The sequence below is a fragment of the Protomyctophum parallelum genome (assembly GCF_964188405.1).
Source record: "Protomyctophum parallelum genome assembly, chromosome: 8".
Lineage (NCBI taxonomy): Eukaryota > Metazoa > Chordata > Actinopteri > Myctophiformes > Myctophidae > Protomyctophum > Protomyctophum parallelum.
Window position 1 is genome coordinate 42,630,041 of NC_139703.1, and position 26,797 is coordinate 42,656,837.

The window sequence follows — 26,797 nt, forward strand, 5'->3', positions numbered from 1 at the left end:
ATAAATAAAACACAATTATTATTTTCCAAATTTGGTCCAGTAAGACAAGCTCAAGCTAAACTAGACTTAGTTACAATAAACATGGGGGGAGTGACGGAGTCTAGTGAAACCTTTAACTACTTAAGCCCTATAAGACTTTGTTGAATGACAAATACTGTAGCAAAAATAGCTTATCTATAAGCTCATAAAATGCCGTGGTGTGATCCATTGTGACCTTGTAAATATTGTAATTTTGCATAAACTAGGGGCGCCAGCGTTAAAGTGGATAAAAAGCTGTTTACAGGCACTACCACACAGACACAGTCATGTCAAGTGCACTGCCAACACAAACATGAGGCCATCTCATCCACCTTGATCTCCATCACCTGACAGGCTGGACCTTGTCAATCTATATCATTATTATAATATTAATTATAAAGCTATGTACAGTACAACATATTGCAAAAGAGAAACACTTACCAGTGGCAAAGGTGTCCTGCAGGCTACAAGTCAACTGAAGTGCAACAACATTGCACTGGATATATCACCATGCTGCGTCTCGGTTGTACACTGATGGAGGGACTACAGCCCAGCCTCGTCCTTGCCTCTCGTCTTCCCCTGATTTAATCCACCACTCTCTCTCCCCACTCTCTCTCTCTCTCTCCATATCACCCACCCTCTCTTGCTTCTGTCCTCACTCACTCATAAACGCGATCACATGTACATCACAACTAGCCGGGGCGGATGTCCACCGAGGAGAAACAGAGGGCTAGTGTTGGCCAATGGCAGGCTATTAATAGGCTACTTGAGTTCATCCCCGTCTCTTCCTATGGTGGTGAGGAGCCTCGAGGGTGCAGAGAAAGAGAGGAATAAAGATCAAGCAGCAATACTCTGCTCCAATGCTGTTAGCTTCTCTTCAACCTCCTTATCAGTTTCACCTCTCCTATAGGCTACTCTTCGATCGAAAGGAGTCATCCGAGCCTGGCTGGCAGCGCTCATATCTATGTACATTTCTGGATGACTAAGCAAAATAAGGCAGCGAAGGAGACCAGGATGTCAAATCTTGCATATTTTATATGATAAAGACATCACATTCCGGCTGTAGAGTGCTCTATATAAAGGGTTTTCAAATGTTTTCATAACACGGACCGCCAAATTGACCTTCAATAGGTGATGGAACCCATTTCAAATGATTCTGACCCGGATAAGAAAATAAGTTTAGGTTTAAAATAAAAGTATGGACTTATAGTTAGAATAAACTATTACTGCATAAACCTGCAAGGTCGTTGAGGCAAGTGCAACAGAAGTGCTACGGGCTAAGGTGGAGTCTGAAGTTGTGAGTCTTCAAATTTACAGTGGAAGATTGGGAGTGAGTCTGCAGTTCTAATTGCAATGGGAAGTTCGTATTAAACATCCCAGTAAAACACTGGTATGCCAAAATGGTTAATTTGATCCATACTGGATAATGGCTTACCGTATGGACCAACATGGCGCCAATGTGCTTAAGTGGATTAATGTCCTCAACTGTCCACTGAAATTGATTGACTGCAAATAAAGTCTCTCCACTACGTGGTGTGGTAATGCATGAACCACTCAAGAGGAAGAGAAAATGGCACTGAATTCTGCAGTGCTGAGCGATTTCTTTTTTCTTTACACATTGTCCTACATTCTATTCATGCAGGAACAGATTTATACTGTATTAGTGAGAGTATCAAAATGCATAATCATACCAATACAGAACACACATACAGTAATGTACAGTACCAACCAACTGGTAAGACTGGGGGCCGCAAGGCCAAAAGCCTACTGAACAGAATGTACGTTTAGTTTAATAACAGAATTGTTATGTATTGTATTGCTAATGCTAAATACTATAACTATAAAGGTAAGAACTCTTCTGTGGCGCCACCTGCATTTCCTATCTCTGTCCTGCAGGGGGCTGGATGCATTGCTCCATGCACCAAAGCTATTATATTACTACTATGCTATCTTCATTTACCATGAACTTTTACCTGCTGTAGTGTGGTGGGACTCTGGCTCTAACGCATTTCTGCCCGGGTGGTACCTGATGATACTGTAGCATCCCTTCCCTTAGTGGAAATACTGTAGATCGAGATACAACATGACAAAAGATATATCGTCATGTCAAATGATTACCCAGCAGCATAACCTGGGGATGTTAAGGTCTGGTCATTGTGCAGGCAGAAATATTATAGTAAAGGAATACATAAAAGAAAAAAAAGGAAAAGAACATTTACTACCTTGATAAGTCTTTATTGATCCCAGTTAAATGGGGAATTCAGGTTTAGCAGCACAGCAGACATTACAACCAAGAGATTCGAATATAAAAGTAAATGTCCAAACGTAGTAGACTTAAGAGTCGACTACCTACCCCTCAGGACTGACTCGGACAGCTTAGTGTACAAACAATTTAAAAATAAAAACATTTAGGCATAAGTATAAGAAACAATCTATCACCAGAATATGAACAACCTGGATATCTATACATCAAAGAAACAAAGATACTGAGTGCTGTTGAATAGAGTATGTGATAACTTACTGGTGGATGTGTGGTTCTCATAAAGTCAATATATACTGTAGATTTCTTGAAGACATTTGTCTTTGCTGTGATATACTGAATAATCTAATTAGGTCTTCTGGCCAATATGTGTGTGACTGTATACAGTTACAGTATAAGGACGACTATATAATTATGTCAGCCAGCCTACACAGTAGGTATAATGGATCATATATTATGTACAGTCAATCAACAGTGAATATAATGAACAATATTCAATCTATTGATTGTGAAAGCCTGAGAGCAGTTAACCCAAGTAGGCAGCTGTCAGGATACATTAGTGCTGTACAAGAAGTTAAGAACACATCTTGTGCCAGGGAAGACACGGCTCATTAATGCAATAATATAAATTCCATTTCTCCATCAAGGACACAAATACCCACTAAAGATGATGGTTGTAAAGGGATTCTAGTAGAATCTCGTACCACAATAGAGCCCGTAGATAATTATTCAGGTACAGTAAGTGACATTTTTTTGTTAAAATAATTGTTAAATAGCTTATAGTAATCATTGCTATCCACCCGTTTCCCAAGGAGCTTACTGGGGTGAATGTGGGTTTCACTTCCTCCACACATCCATGTCTGCTTATTATAAGTGACTTATGGCTTGTGTGTGTGTGAGTTTTAGCTTGTTTCTAAAGTGTAATTGCTTATTTGGGCTTGCTTCCTAATGTAGTTTTTCCTAATGTACTAATGCCGTACAAGCCACACAATTTTCCCAAGATTTTCATAATAAAATGGCTTTTTTCAGAAGGACAAATCAGGACAAATTCTACTTCATTATCGACATTTCTCTGTCCCAGCAACACTCTCTCGCGGTATCTAGCACCATACATAGGTCGTCCGCAAGATTTGCTGCCTGATGTCAGCGCCCACTTAGGGGACCATTTGTAGGATATGTACTATGTCGCCTCTAGTGGCTCCAATGAGGATGGACTATCTTCCTAAATTAACAATATTTGGCTACAGCCAAGAGTAAGAGGAAGTGATGCCCACATTTCACGCAAAGGCTCATGGGACACTGGAATCACATGGATAGTGTTTGTTCAGAACAGTAGTCTCCCTGTCTCTCCAGCTCTTTACAGAAAATGCATTTCCAGGTCGGGGTATCGATTTTATCCAATCAGGAGAGAGAACTCACACAGGATTGGCAAGAATGGCAACCCGACCTGTAAATGTATTATTAAAGAGCTGGAGATACAGTAAACAAACACTATAGCAATGGTTACTAGCAGAATATTGTGTTAACGGTAATGTAAGAGAGTTTAGTGGGTTCCACTTGCTCAATCAGTAATGACATTTCTTATTGGTTAGTGGGCGGCACCTCATTGAATAATACTGGTGTCCACGTTTAGAGTGGTGTCAGTCTAACGTGAGACATGCCCATGGTAAGATGTGTTCCTCAGCACACTATATTTTCAACAAGAGTCTGTATGTTTACTGTGATGAATACTGGTTATTCTAAACATGCTAAATGTACCAACATGAAGTGGTGATTTTTGTGCATGTTTTCAATTAGTTCTCTTGCCATACAAAACTGTAAACTGTTTATAAAAAAACATGCTCTTGGTCACGTTGCTAATTCTGTTATAGACGTGATGAGGATTGGGTGTGTTACACAGACAGAAGCTGACCAGATACGTCTGTGTATTGTATTTGACCAGATTAAACTGTCAACAAAGAGAGAAGTCGTCTGGAACTTCATTATAACACAACGGAGATCAAACGTTACATTAACACAATGCGTTTTGTTTGAACCAAATCATAATCATCTATCCTACCTATTCATCATCATCATCGTCATCACTGTCGTCATCAACATAATCATCGTAGTAATGATCATTCCTCAGCTTGAGAGGTAGGTACCACCTACCTCTCTCATTGCGGCAACCATCAGGCTCCTGTCCCACAGTTTCCCATGTGTCCATCTCTTCACAGTAGCGCTCGATTGTCATCTGACGACTACATAAAGAGAGACCAATAGCCATGAGAGACATTTCTGGTGTGGTAAAGAACACACCTTTCCCACTGCATTCATGGAGTAGTAGTGTCTTACCTTAAGTGGTCATCCAGCCCTCCTACAACAAAGATATTTCCATCCAACACTCCCACACCATGCCCGAAGCGTTGCATTTGCATGGGGGCACACATGGTCCACAGGTTGGTCTTGGGGTTGAAACACTCCACCGTGTTTTCAATGACCACAAAGGGATGGGTAAGGATGTTGTGCCTTAAATTATAATAATTACGACCACCTATAGATAAAGAATTAACAAGATAGTGAATGTTAGTTAGTCTAAAACAGGGGTATCTAACCAGTCGATTACGAGCTAGTTAGTTAGTTACTTTATTGACACAAATGTATAAAACATTGGATCCAAACAATAATAAAAAACCCATGAATGAAAAACTTTAAAAAAGGTACAATACAGTAAAATATACAATACAAAATCCCTTTACAACAACAGGAGCTTTCTATTGCTCCACAAGTGACAGGCAGGCATGTAACATAAGCAAAGTATCTCTGTTAGTGCCCACAAAGAGTGAGCTCAAATTAATACCCTTGTGTCCATATTTCACTCCGATATCTTGTGTGAGGGGACACACCAGTATGTGCTGTTCGTTTTGTATATCAGTCTCACATTGACAAAACCGCTGTTCAGGTGGTATCTTCCCATTTCCACACGCAGTCTATGAGCGGACAACCGAAACCGTGTAAAGGTTATCGTCAAATAGTCCTCAATGTAAGGCTGGTGCTGGTATAGTGGGTGAACATATAGATCTGGGTTGATGGCTTGGTACGTCTTATATCTTGTTCCCTCTTTGGATTGTAATTGTAAATGACCCTTCGGTCACTCTCAATATGATCTTGTTTTTCCATTATCTCAGATAAATGAGAATACATGACATGGTTCTCCTTCTCCAGCAATTGAAGAACACACCACAAGGGGTCATTAAGCATGCCATTTGGCTGCTGTATGTTGGTGAAGAACCTGGCTTACTTTTCTCTCACCAAAGCTTGCACTGAAGGCAGTCCTGCTACACGTCGATCATCCGAGCCTCTTAACAGTTTGACAAAATACCGTAATCGTATTCCCCATCCGACTGCCTAGTTTTTCACTAACCTTTGAAGAACCACCCCGCCGACATCATCGTTCCATTTAATGAAAAAACGCCTTATAATGTGGGATAGTTTGTCGTCGTGTTGAAAAATAATCCAAATTGCCGATCAACAACAAAGAGCGAAGGAGGAACGCTCCCATTGCGCGCCGCCATTGCAATAGGTATTAGGAATGCATTGGGCCACAATTTCCCAGAAGCCTTAGCAAGCCAGTGCGACTTGTTCCGGTAAGATCATCCGAACGCGTTATCTATCCCACTAGGGATAGGTCTTATTAACCCATTTAGACTATTCATTTCAAGAACCCCAAAAATTATATGTAATTGGCCGCCGACCGACATCTGAAAATATGTTGTTCCAGGGACCCCCCAGAAGCAAAGATTTGAGTTAAAAACACTCTGAAAGAATATTCAACGTTTTTTGCCACATTTTTTTTTCTAAAATAACAGATCTACAAGCTATTTGGTGTCTAAGCTTGATACCAGATATGGCTCCCTGAAATGATTTGTGCATATTTGTATTGCTACTAGTGTTGAGGATTTCTTGTATGTCTTGTGTTGATCACAATGGAAACAAGCCCTCAGGGATTTTTATGTTAAATCGTTCCGCTGTACTTTTTGCAAACTGCTGTGTCCCTGATAAAGTGGCTGATAAAAATAGATTAATTCAAAGCATTGTTTAACTTACAAATTATGTATTATTATACTGTTATTATTATTATTAACTGCCAAGGACAAATTTGGACAAGATTTTTCCAAAGGCCCTCACTCGATTCCCAGTGAAGCGAGAACAACGAAACCACATGGTCCCAAAACTCGCCTCCCATCCACTTCCTTCTTAGAGAAATTTCTAGAACGCCCATATTTCCTTCCTGTATCGTTCCACTTTAGCGCCGACCACCATTGCATTTTCAATGGTCACTAACTATTGGACATAAGCGAACCTCTCTTGGATTATCAACGATCGGGATGCGATCGTAGTAAAGAACAAAAAAAGCAACAAAACAAAACGGGGCGGAAAATGATTTTCAGACACCCACCATGCACCCCCCGCATTGATTTCATAAATGGCCCATACCGTAAGCCCTGGTGACTACTTGAAAAAAAAGCTTGGCAGTGGCTAAACGCAGCAAGACATACATCTGGCAGTCGCTATTTACCAGATGCAACATTAAAGCGATGAATACATTAACACACTACTAATTAGTCATTACAATCCAATAATTCAATAGTGAAATGGGCCATTCTGCATAATGAGTATGTTTGGTAGGGCAAGCATATTTTTATGCCAGAACTGTTGGTAAATGGTGCATTGACCATTGTACTATTTTCCTCAAGTAAAATTTTGATTGCAGGACTTTTGCTTTTAACAGAGTATCTGTTAAAACTGCTACATTCAGTATTGCTACATTTGCACAGTACATGTACTAAAGTAAAAACAGGTGTGATACCTATAGCATATATCTTTCCATTCAGAGTGCAGACAGCTGGTAGTTCACGTAGAATCTGCATAGGAGGGACTTCTGTCCATACGGATGTTTCAGGGTTGAACTTGGCCACCTGGGCTAGGTTTGGATTTATAGGAGCTCCTAGGAACAAAAATACACACTGAAGTTGCAAATGCATCTCAAATCTGCACCTACTTCATTAACGGTGGTGGTTACAACGGGTATGGATGTTAAGACGTTATAAAAACAACATTGGCATTGACCAGCGTTTGACCTGAGTGCTGACATGTGACATACACACACACACACCAAGTCTTTGCTAATTATGCTTGACCTACATTAGATACAAAAACACAACTTCATGAAACCCAGCAGGTTGCATAAAACTGTTCTATTTACATACCAATGAAATAGAGCAGTCCATCCAGCGCCACTACTTCCACTCTGCGAATAGAATCAAAATAGGCTGCCACACCAACAGACTCCATAAGCTGCCAGGTGTTGGTGTAGGAGTCATAGCGATCGATTGAGTCTTCACTCTTCTTATCGCCCCGGCCACTGACTGCAAACATATATCGCCCCATCATCACCATGCCTATGTTGCGTTGTGCAGGGAAGAAATATGAATAAACCTGATGTTTAGAAGTGATTGCCTTGATGCATTATATGCAGACTCTCATTCAGGTTGAATTTGAAATTGCAGTTCAACTAATATGTGCAATAATTAAATATTCTCATATCCGCCCCTGCTCGATCGTGATTGGATGAAGGCTGGGCCACCTAGCCAAAAACGAAACCTAAGGGTTTTTTTTACCGCAGGGGTTAACTGGAGACATGGAGGAACTCCTTATATATAAAATACCTGCATTAGCATGAAGACAACTAGCTTTCTACCATTCTAGCTGCATTTTACTGTAGGAGCCACTGGGAGGGGTGGGGTAGATGGAGAACAGTTCAAGGCCAACATGTATGTTGGGACAGGATTTTAGGCTGATTCAGGGTGGTGTGGATTTCTCCTTTAACAGTAGAAACTAGAAAGGAAGCCTTTCGGAGCATTGTGAATACAGCAAATTTTGTAAAGTATAATATTGTATATGTGTATATATATATATATATATATATATATATAGTCATACCTTTACCCACAATTCTTTTTTCAAGAAGATTTCAAAAAGCTTTTTATTTCCATTATAATTCCACATTTTGAGCACATGATCTGCTCAAAAGGGTTAACGTGGTTAAATTCAAATCACAGTTCAATTCACAGTTTGACAATCTTACTGAAGTTACTGCGTTCCACATTCATGGGAGCCATCTCCAACCAGGAGTCATCTTGAACATCATAGCGCCACATCGCACTGCTGTCTCTATGGGCTGAATCATCACTTCCACCGGCCAAATACAGATAAGAACCTATGGTGGAAGAGCAGAATTCAAACGATGAACTTGAAATGTCATCATTATATCTTCCATCTTCTTCATAAAAAAGAAATCACCAAAACAGTTCCAGTGTGTCTAATGTCAAACAGTATGTGCATGCTCATCACTTGCTAGTGGTTTGGGATTGTCCATTAATACCATCTTGGCCAGCTTCCACCAAAAGTATGGAGCCCAAATAAACTTCAGATCGTACTGAATAATACTATACTATACTATACTATACTATAGATAAATATAGCAATGCTAGCTAACCTATGATCACAGTTGCCAATTATTCAGAATTGACCTACTGTACCGCACCTTTAAAAAGTGATTCTAGTTATAATGGCTTGATAAAAGAACCATCACAATAATAATACCCCCAAGCACTGCTCTCTCCTTGTCATTTTGAAATGTATGATATAGCTATACTACGCAGTATGCAGATTATTTTGACATTGTTGCTTTTTCTTCCCGGAATTAAAAAAAAACATGATTTAGATAGCCGTCAACCTATCCAAGTTGTTTTCTGGATAAAAGCATCTGCTACTGTAAATGCTTCAATTGAAAATTGTACCCAATTGTCTCACAGGACACATTACAAGTTGATTGACAGTGATGGTAATCCTCCTCACCTGACATAACCACAGCATAGCTGGTTATTGTCACGGGCAGACGTCCCAGAGTCCTCCACTGACTGGTCAGGGGATCAAAGCTCTCAACTTTGTGACCCTGCCTCTTTCTTTCTTGCCACCAATCTTGCCGCCTTGTCTTTCTTTTCAACTCTTGCTTAGCCTGTCTTCCCACCGTCACAATCACTTCAACAAGCAGGGGAGAAGGATCAGGTGAGACAGTAGATTTAAGGAGATTGAAGAGTTCAAGGCCAAATCACATTTATTTAATGAAAAGGGATCATCAAACAGGCATGCTTCTGACCTTTGTTGAGTGTCACCCATTAACCACCCAAATAGCAAAAGCAGCTAATTTGATATTCATTTGATCAGATCCTATACAAAAGCCATTGCAGACTGCCAAGGGCAACTTTTACAACTTTTTGAGGGTTTTATTGATTAAGTTAGATCACCATTGTCTGAATAGCTCTTGGTTGCTAGCCGATCGATAAACAGGTAATGATCCATCAGTGAAAAAGTTCCCCTCCGTCCACTTCAAATGGATCGATAAACAGGTAATGATCCATCAGTGAAAACGTTCCCCTCCGTCCACTTCAATGTTTCCCAGATTGCGTTTTTGATCAAAACAAGCTTTATTGTAACATAAAGCTCATAATTAACTAAGATAAATGAAAAAAGTATGTGAAAAAAACACAAAAAAGTACAAAGAAATGCACATCCAACCCAAACTTGGGCAGGTGCTGAGCGGTGAGTAGTAAGTAGTGAAAAGAAAGTATTCGCACACTGTGGTCTCCTCACATAAAATTATTAGCATGACAATATCAGTCACTAAAACCAAAAACTGGTTAAAAGTTACAATGGATTTGTATAGGAAGGATCACGTTAATGACTAATTAATTACTACTACTAATAATAATAATAATAATAATAATAATAATCTAATTACTGAATCCAGCAATTTAAAAACTGTCTGCGGTAAGCCAAAGTGGACGATAAAACGACCCAACATTTTTTTTAAAGTGAAATATCCCTTTAACTTTGGTTGATTATTTCTCTGCTTCAATATACTGTTGGTATTGTAGCTATGTTATATTATTGTTGTTATCATTGCCAAATAACCAGCCACTTAGTTCAGGAGAACTTGGTATGCATTGTGACAGACATGACATCTATAAATGTACAAAAATGGTTGAATTCTGAAATTGAAATGATGAAATCATGATGCAATAACTAACACTGAATAGTAAACTTAAGTCATATTTGTATTGGCAGATATGGAGGAATTCCAAGTATGCATGAGTTCAGCAGGGTACCTGTGGTCCTGCGTGGGTGTGCTGTGTTACAGTATGCATGAGTTCAGCAGGGTACCTGTGGTCCTGCGTGGGTGTGCTGTGTTACAGTATGCATGAGTTCAGCAGGGTACCTGTGGTCCTGCGTGGGTGTGCTGTGTTACAGTATCCATGAGTTCAGCAGGGTACCTGTGGTCCTGCGTGGGTGTGCTGTGTTACAGTATGCATGAGTTCAGCAGGGTACCTGTGGTCCTGCGTGGGTGTGCTGTGTTACAGTATGCATGAGTTCAGCATCAGCAGGGTACCTGTGGTCCTGCGTGGGTGTGTGCTGTGTTACAGTATCCATGAGTTCAGCAGGGTACCTGTGGTCCTGCGTGGGTGTGCTGTGTTACAGTAGGGCCGTTCCTTGGCCTCAGAGATGAACCTCTGGCAGCCCTGCTGTTCTTTCACCACATGGAGAGACTCAACCACAGTGTGTAGGTAGGAGGGGCTGATGAGAGGCAGACGGATTTGCTCTAGCACCTTAAAGAATGCATAGAACACTAATTATTTACTAATCTAACTGCATATCGGTCAGTGAAAAACATAATAATGATCATGCATATCACCAGCAAGCACCATATTTAGATGCCAAGCATGTATAGAAGACATATCGATAGGAAGAGACGAGAGAAACAAGAAAACGACTGACTTTTTCAAAGCTCTGCCTGTGGGTAGGACACCTGTCCAACCACAACATGGCAGCCTCAAACACCATGTCCTCCTTGGGCACATTGAGATGGTCACTGCCAAGAATATCTGTCACTCTTTCCACAGAGAGAGAGAGGAACTCTTCCTATTGGTAGGGGAAAATATAGACTAGATTTTAGATTATATATATATTATATTTTTAAGACCCTAGTCCCATGCCTTACACTGAAGTAACTTGACTGTAGCTTGTAAATGTTTATCCATTCACTGTTTGAATGTTTCTATCCAGGCCTGGGTCAGTTGTGGTGGTGACAATAGTAATACAATAGGAGAAAAAAAGTCAACAGACAAAAAATGTGATTAGTGTATGATCCCTCAATCACTGACCTGATGGTAGATCTCAATGAAGTGTTCCAGAATGTAATCCATGCTGTGATCTTCCAACATGTCACAGGAGTGGTCGTCAGCACAGCAGTAAATGTCTACACAGTTATCTATATCTATGTGACGCATCATGTAGTCACAGCAGGCCTCTCTAACAGCTGTGATATCCAACAGGTCTGATGCGGCTAGCAGGGCCTAGACCAAATGAACAAAATGGCTTTAAGCACCCTTGTAGGACAGAAATGGAGACAATAAGAATGATGTTTATGATGATAATACATTACCTGTACATTTGCGTTGGAGATGGACACCTTTGCAGTGTAGGCATAGTTCACCAACAAACCCATACTCTGAGGTTCCACTCCACTAATGGTCACCCTTTCCTGTGTGGACTCCCTCATGTCAGATGTAAACATTGCCTGTGCAGATTGAAAACAATTATGGTTGGCTTGGTGTGTCTATGTAGAGTAGACCTTTCTTATTTATAAGTAATACATTCATTAATTGGATATAGCATAATGATTGGTTGACCTGAAAGCCAAGGCAGAATTGAAAATGTTTACCACAGCAGGCCAATAAATGTACCTCAAAGTATGAGCTAAAGGAGGCCAGTACATAACGATGGCAGGGGAACTCCTGTCCATCACAGCACAGAATTACATCACATAAGGCACTGTTGAGCCGCAGCCTGTTTAGGCCTTCTAACACCTTGATGGGATGGCTGGGTTCCTCAAACATCTCTGTCGTCAGTGAGGATAGAGGTACACTGGTGCTGTCCTCCTGAAGTGCAACAACATCCAGAGGAAGATTTAAAATCAGACAAATAAACAACTATTCATCTGTGAATAATGTTGCTGTGCTTGTATGTCAACTGTCAACACACTGCAGCTTGCAGTGCCTTGCACACCAACAATGCAGGACACCAACAGCTGTCTGAACACACGTACGCAGTACACACACTCACATGGTAAGAGTCAGGTCTCATTTTCTTAGCAGCCTGTGGTGATTCTCTCTGGCTGTCATCATCCAGGATGTTGTCAGCCATGCCTGAGGTGAGGTGTGTGGAGTGGGTTGTGTCTGCAGAGAGAAGACACAACATTATGGTTACATGTTAATTTAGATTATACCACAGGTCGTTTCGACTAGGCAGCAATCTGATTTCGAGGAAGCAATCCTTCTAGCCGTGGGTTAAACCAGCACCATTCACCACCTAATCAAAACAAAGAATTCAGCTGCTCTGTTCTCCCAGAGCGCTAGCAAACTCCGTGGCTAGGCTAGCTAGTTTCTTGGGACATTTGTGGTCGTAGTGACTACATCTGTCATTAAAAAAAAATATTCTTTCAGCGATTTTCTTAGTTTTAAGGGTAACTGTTGTAGAATTGCAATATTACACTTGAGGGTGTGGTTTAATGTGATTATTGCCACTTCAGTGATGCTTGCAGAACTCGACTTCATCTCGTTCCTGACTGATTCGGACTCCTCTGAAGACAAGCCCGAGACACTCAGCGGCCATTATGGATACCTCATTTCGAGGCCCAGCTCAGGCCACAGGCCCAGAAAGCAGTGGAAGCAAGGACCCTCGGGCCGAAGCTACACCTGAAGCCTCTGCCCCCCCAGCTCAGCCAACTCCCCAGCCCGTCCTACAAATGGACTGCTCGGAGCTGATAGACGTCTTCAAGAAAGCTACTTTTCGCTGCAGCCTAAAGTGGCCTACTGAAGAGACTCCAGCAGTGGCTGCTGAGGGCTCGACTCGACCTGGGACGACTTGGACAGTGGCAGCTCCTCCCAATGGCTAAGGGCCTTGTTCCAGCACTAAGTGCGTTGTGGGAAAATCCCAACACCTTCACCCCATCCCACAAGATCCTTGACTGCGCTGACATGAAGGACACAGGCCTGGAGGGCATGCCCGGGATGGACAAGCAGTTGGCAGCGCACCTCCTACGCCTACCCGAGGCACCGTAGCACAAGGAGCCCTCTTTTACCCTCCCAACAGGAAATGTCCCTCATGGGCCTACTGGTCCCTGACGCTCGCCGTTAAGGCCATTAACGCTATCACCGTGCTCCAGGGCTCCACTTCACACATTATGAAGACAATGGGAGATGAGCCAAAATTGGAGCACTTGCTTGAGTTACGGAGGATCCACAAGGAGACGCCGTTTCTCACTAAATACAACAGAGATATTTACAATAATGCTCTGTGTGTGTGTGTGTGTGTGTGTGTGTGTGTGTGTGTGTGTGTGTTACTACTATGAGGTCGACATATTGCTGCTTTATACAGTATATAATCAAATCAAATCGATAGAATAGAATCTAATATATTATCTATTATATCTAATGATTAGATTTTTATTGTGCGTGTGTGTGACTCATTTAACCTGACTGCATCAGCAGTAACCTGGTGATCAAATAATTATTTAGGGGGAAATGGATCAAGCTGAGATGGAGTGTTGGTCTAATATCAAACTGGTCTTATTGACCCTTAAAACCTTCCACATCAACCATAGCTAGCACAGCTCCCTCCAGGCAAAACACAATGAATGCATGCATATTCTTCCTTTACTCACACACGTTTATTTAGCTTCTCTTACACTAGCTCTGGTCCATAGAACTCTTACACATATCTTATATCAGAATACTACAACGTGCAAGTACAAACAACACACATGACGATTATACAGTTACAACCGGGAGGTTACAACAATGAATTGAACAAGGTGGACCCTCTTGTAAACAAGTGTAATGCTTTATTGGGTCGTCCACTCACAGTTAACAGTCTTTTGTATTGAGTTGTGCTTGAAATGTACTGTAATTCTGCAAACTGTTAATACTTCAATCAATCATTCAATACACATACCTCGTTGTTTCTAAACGGAATGAGTCGAACCTAGCCATGGTTCATGACTCTCGTATTCATACGAGTCATGAAGAAACTTCACCCTGTTTTTGGCGAACGCTGAATTTACAAGATTTCCGTATATATAAACATTCAGATTTAAAATATAAAGTACTCACAATTTGTCCCACGGGTGTTAGTTAGTAGCAGCTCCAGCGATTAGAATTTCTGCATCCCGCGTTGTTTAATAAAAAGCATTTTTATCCGAGGTGTTATTTTGCCATTGGCTTTCAACTACGCGCCCCTATCGGTCGGGAGGAGGGTGGCACTCGGTGTGTTCGATATAGGTACGCTGACCGCCCTGCCAATACAGACTAATAGGCGAGTGCGCTCCCGGTGTGCAACTGTATTTTCCCAAACGAACCCCGTTTGAAAAAAGTAGCCGGGGCGCTCGGTTAAAAAAGCTTTTTATTAAACAACGCGGGATGCAGCCATTCTAATCGCTGGCGCTGCTACTAACTAACACCCGTGGGACACTTTGTGAGTACTTTATATTTGAAATCTGAATGTTTATATATACGGAAATCTTGTAAATGCAGCGAGCGCCAAAAACAGGGCTAAGTTTCTGCATGACTGTCATGATAATCATCATGGTGTTTCAGGGCTAAGTCGAACCAAGCGTGGAAAAGTCTGGTGACGCAAGGTTAGTCCACACCAGACAGCCGCGGCGCACACAACCGGGCAAGTGCAACTCGGCAAGGGAAGTGGTCCGCTGACCGTTAACAAATGTTAATTAAATTAAATAAGCAATGGAATTTTCACTTTTAGACTCTATAAACGTAGCATACTTTACAACAAACTTTGCTCCCGCTGGTCCTCTTCAAAGATAGGTGTAACCACTAAATGTCTCCTCCTCCTGCACGTCTACCTAAACAGTTCCTGGACGCAAACGTAAATACCCTTCCCACCTGGGTACCTGACTGTTCCCTTCCCACATGGTGCAAACAAAACAAAGAAATAAATCATGCAAGAAATAAGGAAAATAAAAACAATAATTAAAAATAATAAATATAGTATTATGGCAGTCAAATCTATTTATAATACCAATTGGCTATATCAATTAAAACACAATTAATCAACAACAACACATGCTGCAGGTGAATAGATAAATAAAATACAATAATTAAAAAGCTAAATCTTGTGACAGTCAATTAATTAATTGCTGGCAATTCAAACTTGGATGTTTTCTATATCTCAATATGGTGTGATGACGTCAACTATAGTGGACTCGAGTCCTGGCTGTATGGATTTGTGCAATCTGGGAACCCATCTGCAAAACAGAGGGAAACCCATAGTCTGTGGGGAAAACATGCAGCGCCCTTTTTTCCATCAACAGCTTTTTTTTTTTTTACAGTCTATGATTAATCAGTCTATGCGATTAAAACGAATTCTGCTGCGCATTTTCAGAAAGTGCACTTCGTTTGGCAGGTGTGAAGGCTCATTCGAATCCTAATGCATATCAAAGAACCGCATTCTACTCCGAGCAATTCCAGTCCCAGACGGCACGACACATGCACGTTATGAGTATAATTTTATCACCATAGATTTCACTGTGTAGGCAATGGTCCCCCCTGCTGCGTTTCCAATTGCTGCGGATGAGTGTGAAGGCAAACCGCAGCAAATTAAATATGCAAGAATCCCAATTTCTCCGCCCATACGCATCGAGTCTACCGAAGTATTAGGTGGGAATGTGACCTTAGTGTTGAAGTGTCCTTGAACAAGACACTGAACCCCTAATTGCTCCCGATGTGCAGGTTGGTGCCTTAATTGCATGGTGTCATCCGCCATCGGTGTAGGACCTGTAGGTGAATGTCATGCACAATCTATGTAAAGTGATTTGGATAAATGCACCATTTACCAGTTTAAATAGATGGCATGTGAAATGCCATTTCAGCTCGACCGTTACTGGACAGCCACAGGGTGGCACACATGAGCAGCTATTTCACTGAGATACTGCAATTATTTATGAGCTACAGGCAGTAGGCTACTACTTGCCATTTGCCAACCAGTAGGTGTCCTACCCGACTGATTGATTGATTGATTGATTCTATATAGCCAAAAACAGGAAATCATCATAGAGGAGGTAAAAAGGGGAAAATACATATTCAGTGAGGGGGAAAAGGGGTGGGTGGGGGATTCAGATTTTACGGGGGCCAGTTTCGTCTGTAGGTGTCCTTTGAGAGCGGTTTTGAAGGAGTCAAGGGATTTGCACGTCTTAACCTCTTAAACCCCAGGGGGGTCCAGGGGGAAGATCCACAATATCAGAGTTGGAACCGGAGACCAATTGCGTCTCCATTGACCCGCTGAGCACTGTTCAGAGGTTCTGAGCCGCTGCCCCGCCAGGCAATGGGGCTTAATGACTGTTGGTAGGGCGTTCCGCATTTTGGTGGCATGATAGGAGCGAAATTAATTTAGTCCCCTGTTTGTGCCGAATCTGGGTTGCACATGGTTTGTTGAACTCCCTCTGGTGTTGTGGGTGTGCACTTCGTTGACATTAAGGAAGTATTTAGACTGTGACAGGTACATAAACAACAAGCACATTACAACTCTATATCTTAAATTGGTTGCAACATGATGTAATTTAATTGTGGACATTCTGCTCTGTGTTTTCACAATGCAGCACGGTTCCTGTCCCTCCCTCCCTCCACCTCCTACTACTCCATCAATAACTCCAATGCCATTGCTCTATTCTATTGCTTATTCCCTCCCAATAAATTCCTCTCCCTCTCTCTGTACTTTGACTCCTCCCTTCAGTCCTTGCAGCTTCCCTCTGGTGCTCTTCTATATCAAACTGGAGCCTCTGGTGAGATCATCTTAACTCTGTTGTATCTGAACATCACTTGGCGGAGAGGAACAGCCTGATATCGAGAGACAGGTAGGAAACAAACAAACAAACTAACAAAAAACAGCTATAGTACTTTTTCTGAATCTCTATGGAATGTGCAGTTTCACCAAGGAGTGGAGGGAGGAGTGTTCATGAGCTTTTATCATTATGGAATGAATGTTAATTCAATGTAGACTCATACAGTACAAGCTGGAGGCCTTACAGTTAAAATCGAAACAGTGACAAGTTTATATGGCTTTAAGACTATACTAAATTATTAGTCAAAGTGCCGTTGCTGCAGTGTGACAACAAAGTATGAACAAACAAACTGAAAGCCCTTAAAGATAAAATTGACCTTTGCTCTGGTTGCTGGATATTTAATGTGAGTCAGTGTGAGTAGCCCTACGTAGTATGCACTTAGCCCATGGTTTACTTGATGTAGACGAGGAAGGTGGAAAATGTCCTATTATGGACTTGGAATAGATGGGTGTGCAGTGTGCAGAAAGTCTCTTTAGCTGTGCTTGGGCAGGAAATGACCAGCACCTACTAAAGGTGAAGAGCAGCCTACAGTATTAAATATCCATTTCATAGTCAAATGTTTTATTGCAGGCAGTCAGGCACTTTGTAAAACATATGGCTTTGGACAATTACCATGGTCCTCCGTAGCACTATGTGAGTGATATTCTGGAGTGGGGAAGTATTGTAGCTTAATTACAGAATAAAATCCTGCGAATTTCCTGTTTACCCTCTGTCAACTGGCATGATGCTGAATGATATTGCAGGCTGTCTGAAATTCACCAAAGCAGTCTCTCTGAAAACAAAATGCATAGCCTAAATAAATACTCAAATCATAATTATGTATAGTAATACCCAAACAAATGGTGACTAAATTAAAATAATAATGATAATGATAATAATAGTAATAATAAATACATAAACCGGTAATTTATTTGAGTGTACTCAAATAAATCTATCTATGAACAGTACATAATGCTTTGTTACTATCAGGGGAACTCAAGCAGGTACTAGAATTTTACAGCTGGTAATAAATGGTCCTCCAGATATCCTCTTCTTCTAATATGGACTAAACTATAAAAGAAACAATGAGAGCAGTGTACCTCATCTGTGGAGTGCACATCCTAATATAATCCACATAGCTACCTTAAGTGCTGAAATGGAATGTGTCATGCATACAGTCAGTGTTTATGTGTGGCTGTATACAACCAACTCTCCTGTCCTGTATCTCCACAGAATGCCTTTAGGAGGGGGAAGCAAGTGTGGCTGCTGCCAGAAGACTGTCTACTTTGCTGAGGAAGTGCAGTGTGAGGGAAAGAGTTGGCACAAGTCCTGTTTCCTGTGCAGTAAGTATGTGGGCTCTGAAGTCATCATTACTGTATGTGATCCCATTGACACTGAGAGCACACAAATGACTCTGGAATCTAGAGTATTTGGCACCAGCAAAAGAAACAAACCATCCAAGGTTTTCCCTCTGGACATCTCTTCCCTTATTTGGAGACAACTAAAACATGTGACGTGAGCTTCATCCTCCTTATATGGAAGAAGAAGGTACACAGACTCCAGCTCTACTCAAAGAAAGTATTTGAACAAGCTATAAGCACACACACAGTGGTACACCAATCATCATGTATACATTTCAGGAATCTGTCTGTCTGTCTGTCTGTCTGTGCTTATAATGACGGGCACGCCGTCGGAATGTCCATGTCTTGAGTACTAATAAAATAAACTGGTAGTCTGTAATAATGTAGCAATCTGTAAAACATCTGAAAATGTCGGCATTGATAAGAATGTCCCATTTCTTGGAAAGAAAGGTTGATGTACCACCATGCATTCGGTGTAGTGAAATGGACGACTTACTTTTATCTCTCCCTGCTTGTTGAAAGTGGTGTGCAAAAAGAACCTGGACAGCACAACGGTTGCCGTGCATGTGGATGAGATCTACTGCAAATCATGTTATGGCAAGAAATATGGACCAAAGGGCTATGGATTTGGTGGTGGAGCGGGGTGCCTGAGTATGGACACAGGAGCAGGATTAGGAATCAAGCCCGAAGTGTGAGAGAGATTGATATTTCCATATTAATTAATACATACTGATACATACCACATACAGTGTGAGAATGTTATTTTTAACCACTGACACTGTTTCCTCAAACGTGATTTTCATTAACAGACAAGAGGCCCACCGTCCTACCAGTAACCCCAATGCTTCCAAGTTTGCTCAAAAAGCGGGGGGATCAGATGTGTGCCCGCGTTGTGGTAAAACAGTGTACGCTGCAGAGAAGGTCATCGGTGGTGGAAATGTAGGCAATAAATTCTGTCCTTTTCTATGATTCAGGGTTATACATCGTGCAGCGAAAGTCACCAAATAAACTGCAATGTTTATGGCAATCTAGTTATAAGTTAAATTAGGATCATAATAATAATATTCATATTCATAATAATAAGTACTGTAATTATTATTTTTGTCATTATTATTTAGTTCCCTTATTTTGTCACTATACATTTATGATTTAAGTCGTATGAATGGAGTACTCTTCTTGTATCTTGTCCAGTCTGTCAAGTCATGAACTTTACTCTCTCTCACTCAGTCCTGGCATAAGGGTTGCTTCCGCTGCGCCAAGTGTGGTAAGGGGCTGGAGTCCACCACCCTCGCTGACAAAGATGGAGAGATTTACTGTAAAGGTGTGTACTGTCTCTGTCTACACTTATACGTATTTTACCGTCACTAGTAAGAACATATTTTACAGTTATTCTTGATGAATATTTATAACTAGACACCATTTGTAAGAAAGTATCTGCTGTTCTGACAACAATGATAAATAGCACTACACTGACCAAACTACTTTGTTGTTTTTTGCTGTATAGTGTTTTGCAACAAATTTTACATATTATGGAAATTGATAAATACTAGGGGTGTACCGTGTAACGATATAGTAACTGCAACAAAAAAATATTTTAATTTCAAGAATCAAAGTATATCGAAATGTAAACAGCAACATTGAATTTGCATCATATCGTATCCAATTTAAATAGTTACTGTATCGATGTTAAATCATTGATTGAATCGTAGGCCTATCATATCGCCATAAAATGAACCAATATTGTCCAAGTATTGTCAACCATACAGATACAGTATCTGACATGCTGAATACCGTCTAGAGTAAATGGTGGCATTCTTTTTGTGTCCACTGATACGTTAGCTATTGCTGCATCAGCCCTTTGTCTGGTAGTACTCATCTAGCCTGGCACGGCCAGACTCATAGCGAGCATTCACTGACGCTTCTTCCCCGCATATGAGGAAGCGTCAGTGAATGCTCATCACCTTTCTGCATCCTTTTATGACTCCGCTCACCCAGGGCACCCAGCCCTCTGGCAATATGAGAAAAATACATGGAAGATGTTGCATTACATATTACGCATTGCCTACAATGCTGTACCGCTAATTGATTTCTGTCCATCACATGCAGGATGTTACGCAAAGAACTTCGGCCCCAAGGGCTTTGGATTCGGTCAAGGGGCAGGGGCTCTGGCACACTCCCAGTAGATCCAAGACCCAACCTGAGACCTACACCGGGTGTTAGGTGATATCATCTGGCTGAGGATCTCTGTCACCAGTTTACTTTGGCTTATTTTTTATTCCAGCTAATGGCATAAGAGTTGAGTCAGTCAACAATAGGGCTGCAACTATCAATTATTTTCTGGGTTTGTTTTACTTTGTTTTATTTTTTTTAATTTCAATGAATTGACAAAAACATTGATTTGAAAATTGAAAATGTATTTAGGACTAAATCATTTGTAGTATGATTAACCACTATTTTATACTTATAGTCATACAGTACAACAGTGGTTCACAAAAATAGTCATTCTACAAATTCATAACGTGTTGCTCTGCGATGCATGACGTAGCTTGTAGATCAGAAAGGTTTTACAAATAGATGATATAATATTATATATAATAGAACATTTCAATTATGGCCTATTTATTCAAATTGATTAAATGTAATTTGATTAAATGTTGCACCCCTATAAGTAATACAGTGCATGCATGTACTCACCAAGCAGTCTGGCTTTAGCCTTTGATGTTGTTTCAGTCTCTTCATGCTAAACAAAGCAAGTTAAACATTTCAGACAAACCTTTTTATTCCACGCTGGCTCATTATATGTATTTATACTGAAACTGCAATCTACTTTTTAAACATAGGCAATGAAATGAGTCTCATATGGCGGTTGCAGTGGAGAGACACATGCATGCCCCGTTTGATGAAAGTCAGTTTATAACTTGTCGAGGGGTTTGTTTGATTAACATGATTATCATCTGTGCTTCTGTGTGGTAGAAAACTAGACATGATCGTTGTGTTTGAGCTTAAAGGCAGAATGTCAATACAAAAACTGCTACTCTGAGGACGAAACCATGAAAAGCACTAAGACTTGTTTACATCAGGGTCCTCCATTTTCAATTCATCAGACCATTAAAGACGTACAAATATACGTAAAAATCAGGACACCATATAAATAAAAAGAAATGGGGAAAAACATGTAGGCCTACAGTATTGGAAAGAAAATGGGTGTGGGGGGACTCAGACTTATTTTTACAGGGGCCAGTTTCGAATTGCAGCCGTCCGTATAGTAGGTGCTCTTTGAAAGCGGTTTTGAAGGAGTCAAGGGATTCACATTTCTGCGTATCAAATGCTGTATATTATTTTTCTCCAAGTTGCATTGTTCTTCAGGCAAATAATAAAAATAGACAAAACAAACAAGTGGCATTCATTTTAACATGATGATATTGTGCTCATAGTCTGTACAACTCCATCAAGCAGTGCACAAGAAAAAAAGTACATTTGTAAATTTGGCAAGCCATTGACTGTTGGCAGCTTAAAGGGATAGTTCAGATTTTTTTAACTTAAGTTGTATGAAATACTTGCCATTAATATAGTGGTTGCAACTGTATTAATTGATTGCCCGAGTTCCGTGGTGGGAGTTCTGCTCTGGTTTTAGTGAATATTAAGTAGTTCTGGTCATTTTGTGGGGGGCACTGGGGCCACACAGTAAAAGTAAATTAATCCACAAAACGAACGCAATTTGTATTGTTGACCTATTTCTAAAATGTTAGCGTGACTTTCGTTCAACTTTGACCCCTCCATCACATGGAACTATTTTTTGGGCATAGTGATATGGACACAAAAAACATGTGTGATAGAGGGGTAAAAAAATAACGAAAGTTGCACTAATATTTTAGAAATAGGTCAACAATACAAATAACGTTAGTTTTGTGGATTCATTTTTACTTTACTGCGTGGCCCCCAGTGCCCCCCACAAAATGACCGGAACTACTTGATATTTCACCAAAACCAGAGCAGAACAGTGTGTGTGTGTGTGTGTGCGTGCACGCGGAAGAATATGCTTCTTTCATTTACCTACATAAACACACTGTTATAGAATATTCAGAAGAAGTAGGCTACTATATATATATACACACACACACACACATGCACACACACACATGCACACACACACACACACAGTATGCTTTAATTATGTAGTACTGAGGAGAATAACTATAGGCTCCAGCCCCTGAATCGCTAGCCACGCCCATTAAAAACAAAATATGTTCTTGATGAAGTGAAACGAAATGAAAGTTCAGGCTGAGTGTCAGGCTAGACTAGAGAATAACACCACTAGAGTATTAACTTATACTCCCCACTAGGGGGCACCTCTGATTAAAGTTGACACTGCTGAAGCAATGGCAGATACAGTACATATGCATACTAGGATTATTAGATGAGTGACTGAAAAGATTTATTGTGATATTATACATGTAATCATTGTTGTTCTCTTTCTACAGTATAGCTGCAACAATATACGTTATAACAAAGCACACTATGGGTATTATACAGTAATTACAGACAGACAGACAGACAGACAGAGAGAGAGACAGACAGACTCTTTACAATAACATAAATGCTCTTATTTGCATTAACATGGTGTATCGTTATCGGTACTCTACTCAGATATACTCGACCACATCCGTCGCCCTCCAGCTCTGGTGCAGGCTGTGTGGATTGAGGAGAGAAGGTCAGGAACTGCGAGGAATCCTAGAATATTGATATCCCTGTCCTTTTGCTATAGGCTACCCTGTTCTCACCCCGAATAACTGCAATCACGAGTGTTTGTACTGTACATTGAACACGGCTAGTCTCAACATTGACTGACATTTCACTCAGCTGACAGCTGACTGGGCCAGGGTCAGGCTGCTGAAATGAATGAGCCTGTATCCGATGTGGAAGGCTAATCTGACCTCTGATCAGCTATTGTCTTTGTGCCTGTGTAGCAATGTCTACTGCTCCCCATCGCCAGAGCAGATCCAGTCATCTTAGATGTCAGTCAGCCAGAAGCCGTTGTACAGTCTTCTATTGGCCACCATGGTTTGGAGCGTTTCTCTTCCGGTTTACTATCTGCATCATTGCAGGTGACCACAGTGGGGACGGTGCATTGTGGACTGCAGGAAGAGAGGAGGGAGGCTTGACCCCATCTACATCAATGAGCCTGGTGTAGAGAGTCAGCAGCTTCAAGTTCCTGGGCGTTCACATAAGAGAGAAACTCACCTGGGACGAACACACCGGCCGTGTGGCAAAATAGGTACAGGAACACCCCTTCCACCTCAGGTGGATGAAAGATCATGCAGGCCTTCTACAAGGGCACTATACCAAGAGCGTCATCATGACCTATTGCTCTCTCAACCGCAGACATCCCAGAGCATTAGTGGATATGAGCTTCCCTCCACCTGGGATATATACACCGACCAATACGATAGTAAAGCCCGTAGGATTTGTTTCAGCTGTACTGGCAAGCTGTACTGCAGCTTCAGCAGGCTCCGAGACAGCTTTTGCCAGCAGACAACTTGGTTTAAGGAACACTAGACACTAAAGGCTTGTTTCCTGTCTGCCTACTACACACACAGAGGCAGCTATGTGCACACAAAATCACACATAACAACTTTACACATGCACATTTATTGTACTAACTATAGGCAGGACATGCACACGCACGGACGCACACACACGCACACACAAACATACGCACGCACGCACACTTGTCTTGGCTACTGTATATTGAGGGCCAGCCAGGTGGATGCCTCAGCGTCACTGTGTCAGGTTATCCACCTCTCTCCGGGAGGCTGTCTCATCGTCATCTATAGAGGGTATGCAGATGCTTAAAATGAATGGCACATCGAGTGGCAAATCGAGTGGCAAAGCAACATGCAAAGTGAGTTTAACATAGTTTAACGTTGTTTAATGCAATCAGATAGGACTTTTCTGTTTGGATGTAAGTATGGGCTGTCAAGGCCAGAAAAGTATTTGTTTGCCACTCAGTAGGCGTTCCTGCATAACTTCCGGGTTTGATGATGATGTCACGCGCATACCCTCTATAAATTGTGACAGGCCTACTTGTAGCATTATAAAAAGTGTAAATATAATTTTGTTACAATAACTCTGTCACCGTGGGTTCACCTACCTAACGAGGTCCTTGAGTTCCATGCATGTATGGCCACTGCTTCCACCATTAGTTGTACAATATCATCGTACTGTAGTTCTGTGTCAGGCGACTCCCGGGCCTCCTGGGAGCACATGTCCTCCAGACACTCTCTCTCCAGATCTCCTGCCTGAAGGACCCCGTGGGCTTCGTCTGGATGGAGGAACACTACGCACGCGCACACACACACACACGCGCGCACACACACACACACACACACACACACACACACACACACACACACACACACACACACACACACACACACACACGCGCACACGCACAAGACACATCTGAACTTTAACTGTCTCACAGCACACTAGTGTAGGCTACGTACGTGTCTCAGTCAACAGCATTGGGAACCACTTACCCGTCTTACCGACCGGGCCCGGCGGAGTGCTCCGAGAACCTTGTGGAGGCGGAGCGCTCAGTGGACAGAGCAGTTGGGCCAGAAGCACCAGTATGGACAAACATGTCTTCATCTACAAACGGCAAGAATGATAAAGAACACGGAATGCCATTATGTAACAATAATAGTCCTAATTGTAACAAATCAATCAATCAATCATAAATTAATAAATGCCATTGATTAATAAATGATTGATTGATTGAAGCCCAGCCCACATGGACTTACAGGACACTTTTACATAATGACAGTAAACTGACAAACAATTATCAAATTAATACTAAAACTAAAACACCCAAGCTTCTTAAGTGGCAGATTACATTGATTGATTGATTGATTAACAGCTTGCAGAATTTCAGTACATTTCAAGTACAACTCAATACAAAAACTGTTAAATGCGAGTGGACGTCGACACCATAAAGCATCATACTTTGCCCACCATTTTCAATTCATCAAAAAATAAATAAAATAAAATACACCCTTGGGGCCTGTAACAGCTAGGAGACCGGACATGGGCCTACTTGAAGAACTCAGATCGTCTTCTACTCCAGGCTCTAGAAACAAACTCTGTAGTCTTAAATACTTCATGATTAAATAACCACTCCAACATCTGACCATCATGTTCCCAGAATAGCTCAGGTTTTTGTTGTTGCATTACCTCAAATAATGGAACCCTCAAATCACCAGTGTACAATAAAACATCAAATTAAATTCATTTTCCACATTATTCAGCTAGGTCACATACATTACATAACCTATTCAAATAGTTCATTCAAATTTGGGACAGTAATCACACATTGTTTTGAGTATTATTAATGTTCGCCTGCATTCTGCTTCACCATCAAAATGGTGCTAAACTACAATTAAAGTTGACTAAAGTCAACGACATCAAATGTTAAATTGAACATGAAAATGGACTCACCGTTCCAACTTGTGTTTGTTGCTTCTGAGCTGAATGTTGTCAGAGAGAGGAGCTGGACTTATAGATACTAACTGTTAGTGTATCAGACCATGAGGCCTTTACTGTGACACATATACTTTATCAGACTTATAAACACTCACCATGAGGCCTTACTGTGACACATAGTTTATCAGGACACTACATGTCCAAGGACAATGTGCAGTAGTAGGAGAACAACTGATTTGTTATTTAAGTCAAAGTACTGTAGAAATTCCAGAATTGTAGATATGCTATTTTTGGCTAATGTCGTACGTCGTCCTTCCCCCCCCCCCCCCCCCCCCCCTTCCCCCCCAGAATGGATGCTGGGGTTCAAGTAGTATAGCATATATTTGATGCCAATACTTTTGTACAGTAATTTCAGTCCCTCAGGTCAATTTTGACTTTTACTTCTAACAGTGAAAACAGTCTTACACTATTATGTATTCACTGAAAATAACCAATCTACAAGCTCACAATGTGCCACAATGTGACTGCAAACGGTTGTGAGCTTGCAGATCTGCTATTTTCGCCAAAGTTAGTCACATAGGGATATTAGGATTAAAGTGGTTAAATCTTAAGCACTACTTTATATTTTTGGCTGTTAAAAACTAAGACACAGATCACTGTATGTCAGCATTCCCTGGGGGG

At 41.2% G+C, this 26,797-nt stretch overlaps 1 protein-coding gene across 1 annotated transcript; it reads left to right on the top strand.

Annotated features, from left to right (window-relative positions):
* Positions 1 to 17,203: 17,203 nt before the first annotated feature.
* Positions 17,204 to 21,017, top strand: csrp1b (cysteine and glycine-rich protein 1b). Its single transcript, XM_083772314.1, has 6 exons — positions 17,204 to 17,306; positions 18,507 to 18,616; positions 19,157 to 19,325; positions 19,444 to 19,573; positions 19,862 to 19,955; positions 20,741 to 21,017. Exons 2-6 carry the CDS (start codon positions 18,508 to 18,510, stop codon positions 20,815 to 20,817), a joined length of 579 nt encoding a protein of 192 aa, XP_083628440.1. The 5' UTR covers positions 17,204 to 17,306; position 18,507; the 3' UTR covers positions 20,818 to 21,017.
* Positions 21,018 to 26,797: the final 5,780 nt, after the last annotated feature.

Bases quoted from the DNA above. Each gene is read 5' to 3' on its own strand.
- csrp1b (XM_083772314.1), top strand. From the start codon at position 18,508: ATGCCTTTAGGAGGGGGAAGCAAGTGTGGCTGCTGCCAGAAGACTGTC. The intron at 19,574-19,861 runs GTAGGCAATAAA...TCTCTCACTCAG, and splicing joins AGGTCATCGGTGGTGGAAAT to TCCTGGCATAAGGGTTGCTT. The intron at 19,956-20,740 runs GTGTGTACTGTC...CATCACATGCAG, and splicing joins TGGAGAGATTTACTGTAAAG to GATGTTACGCAAAGAACTTC.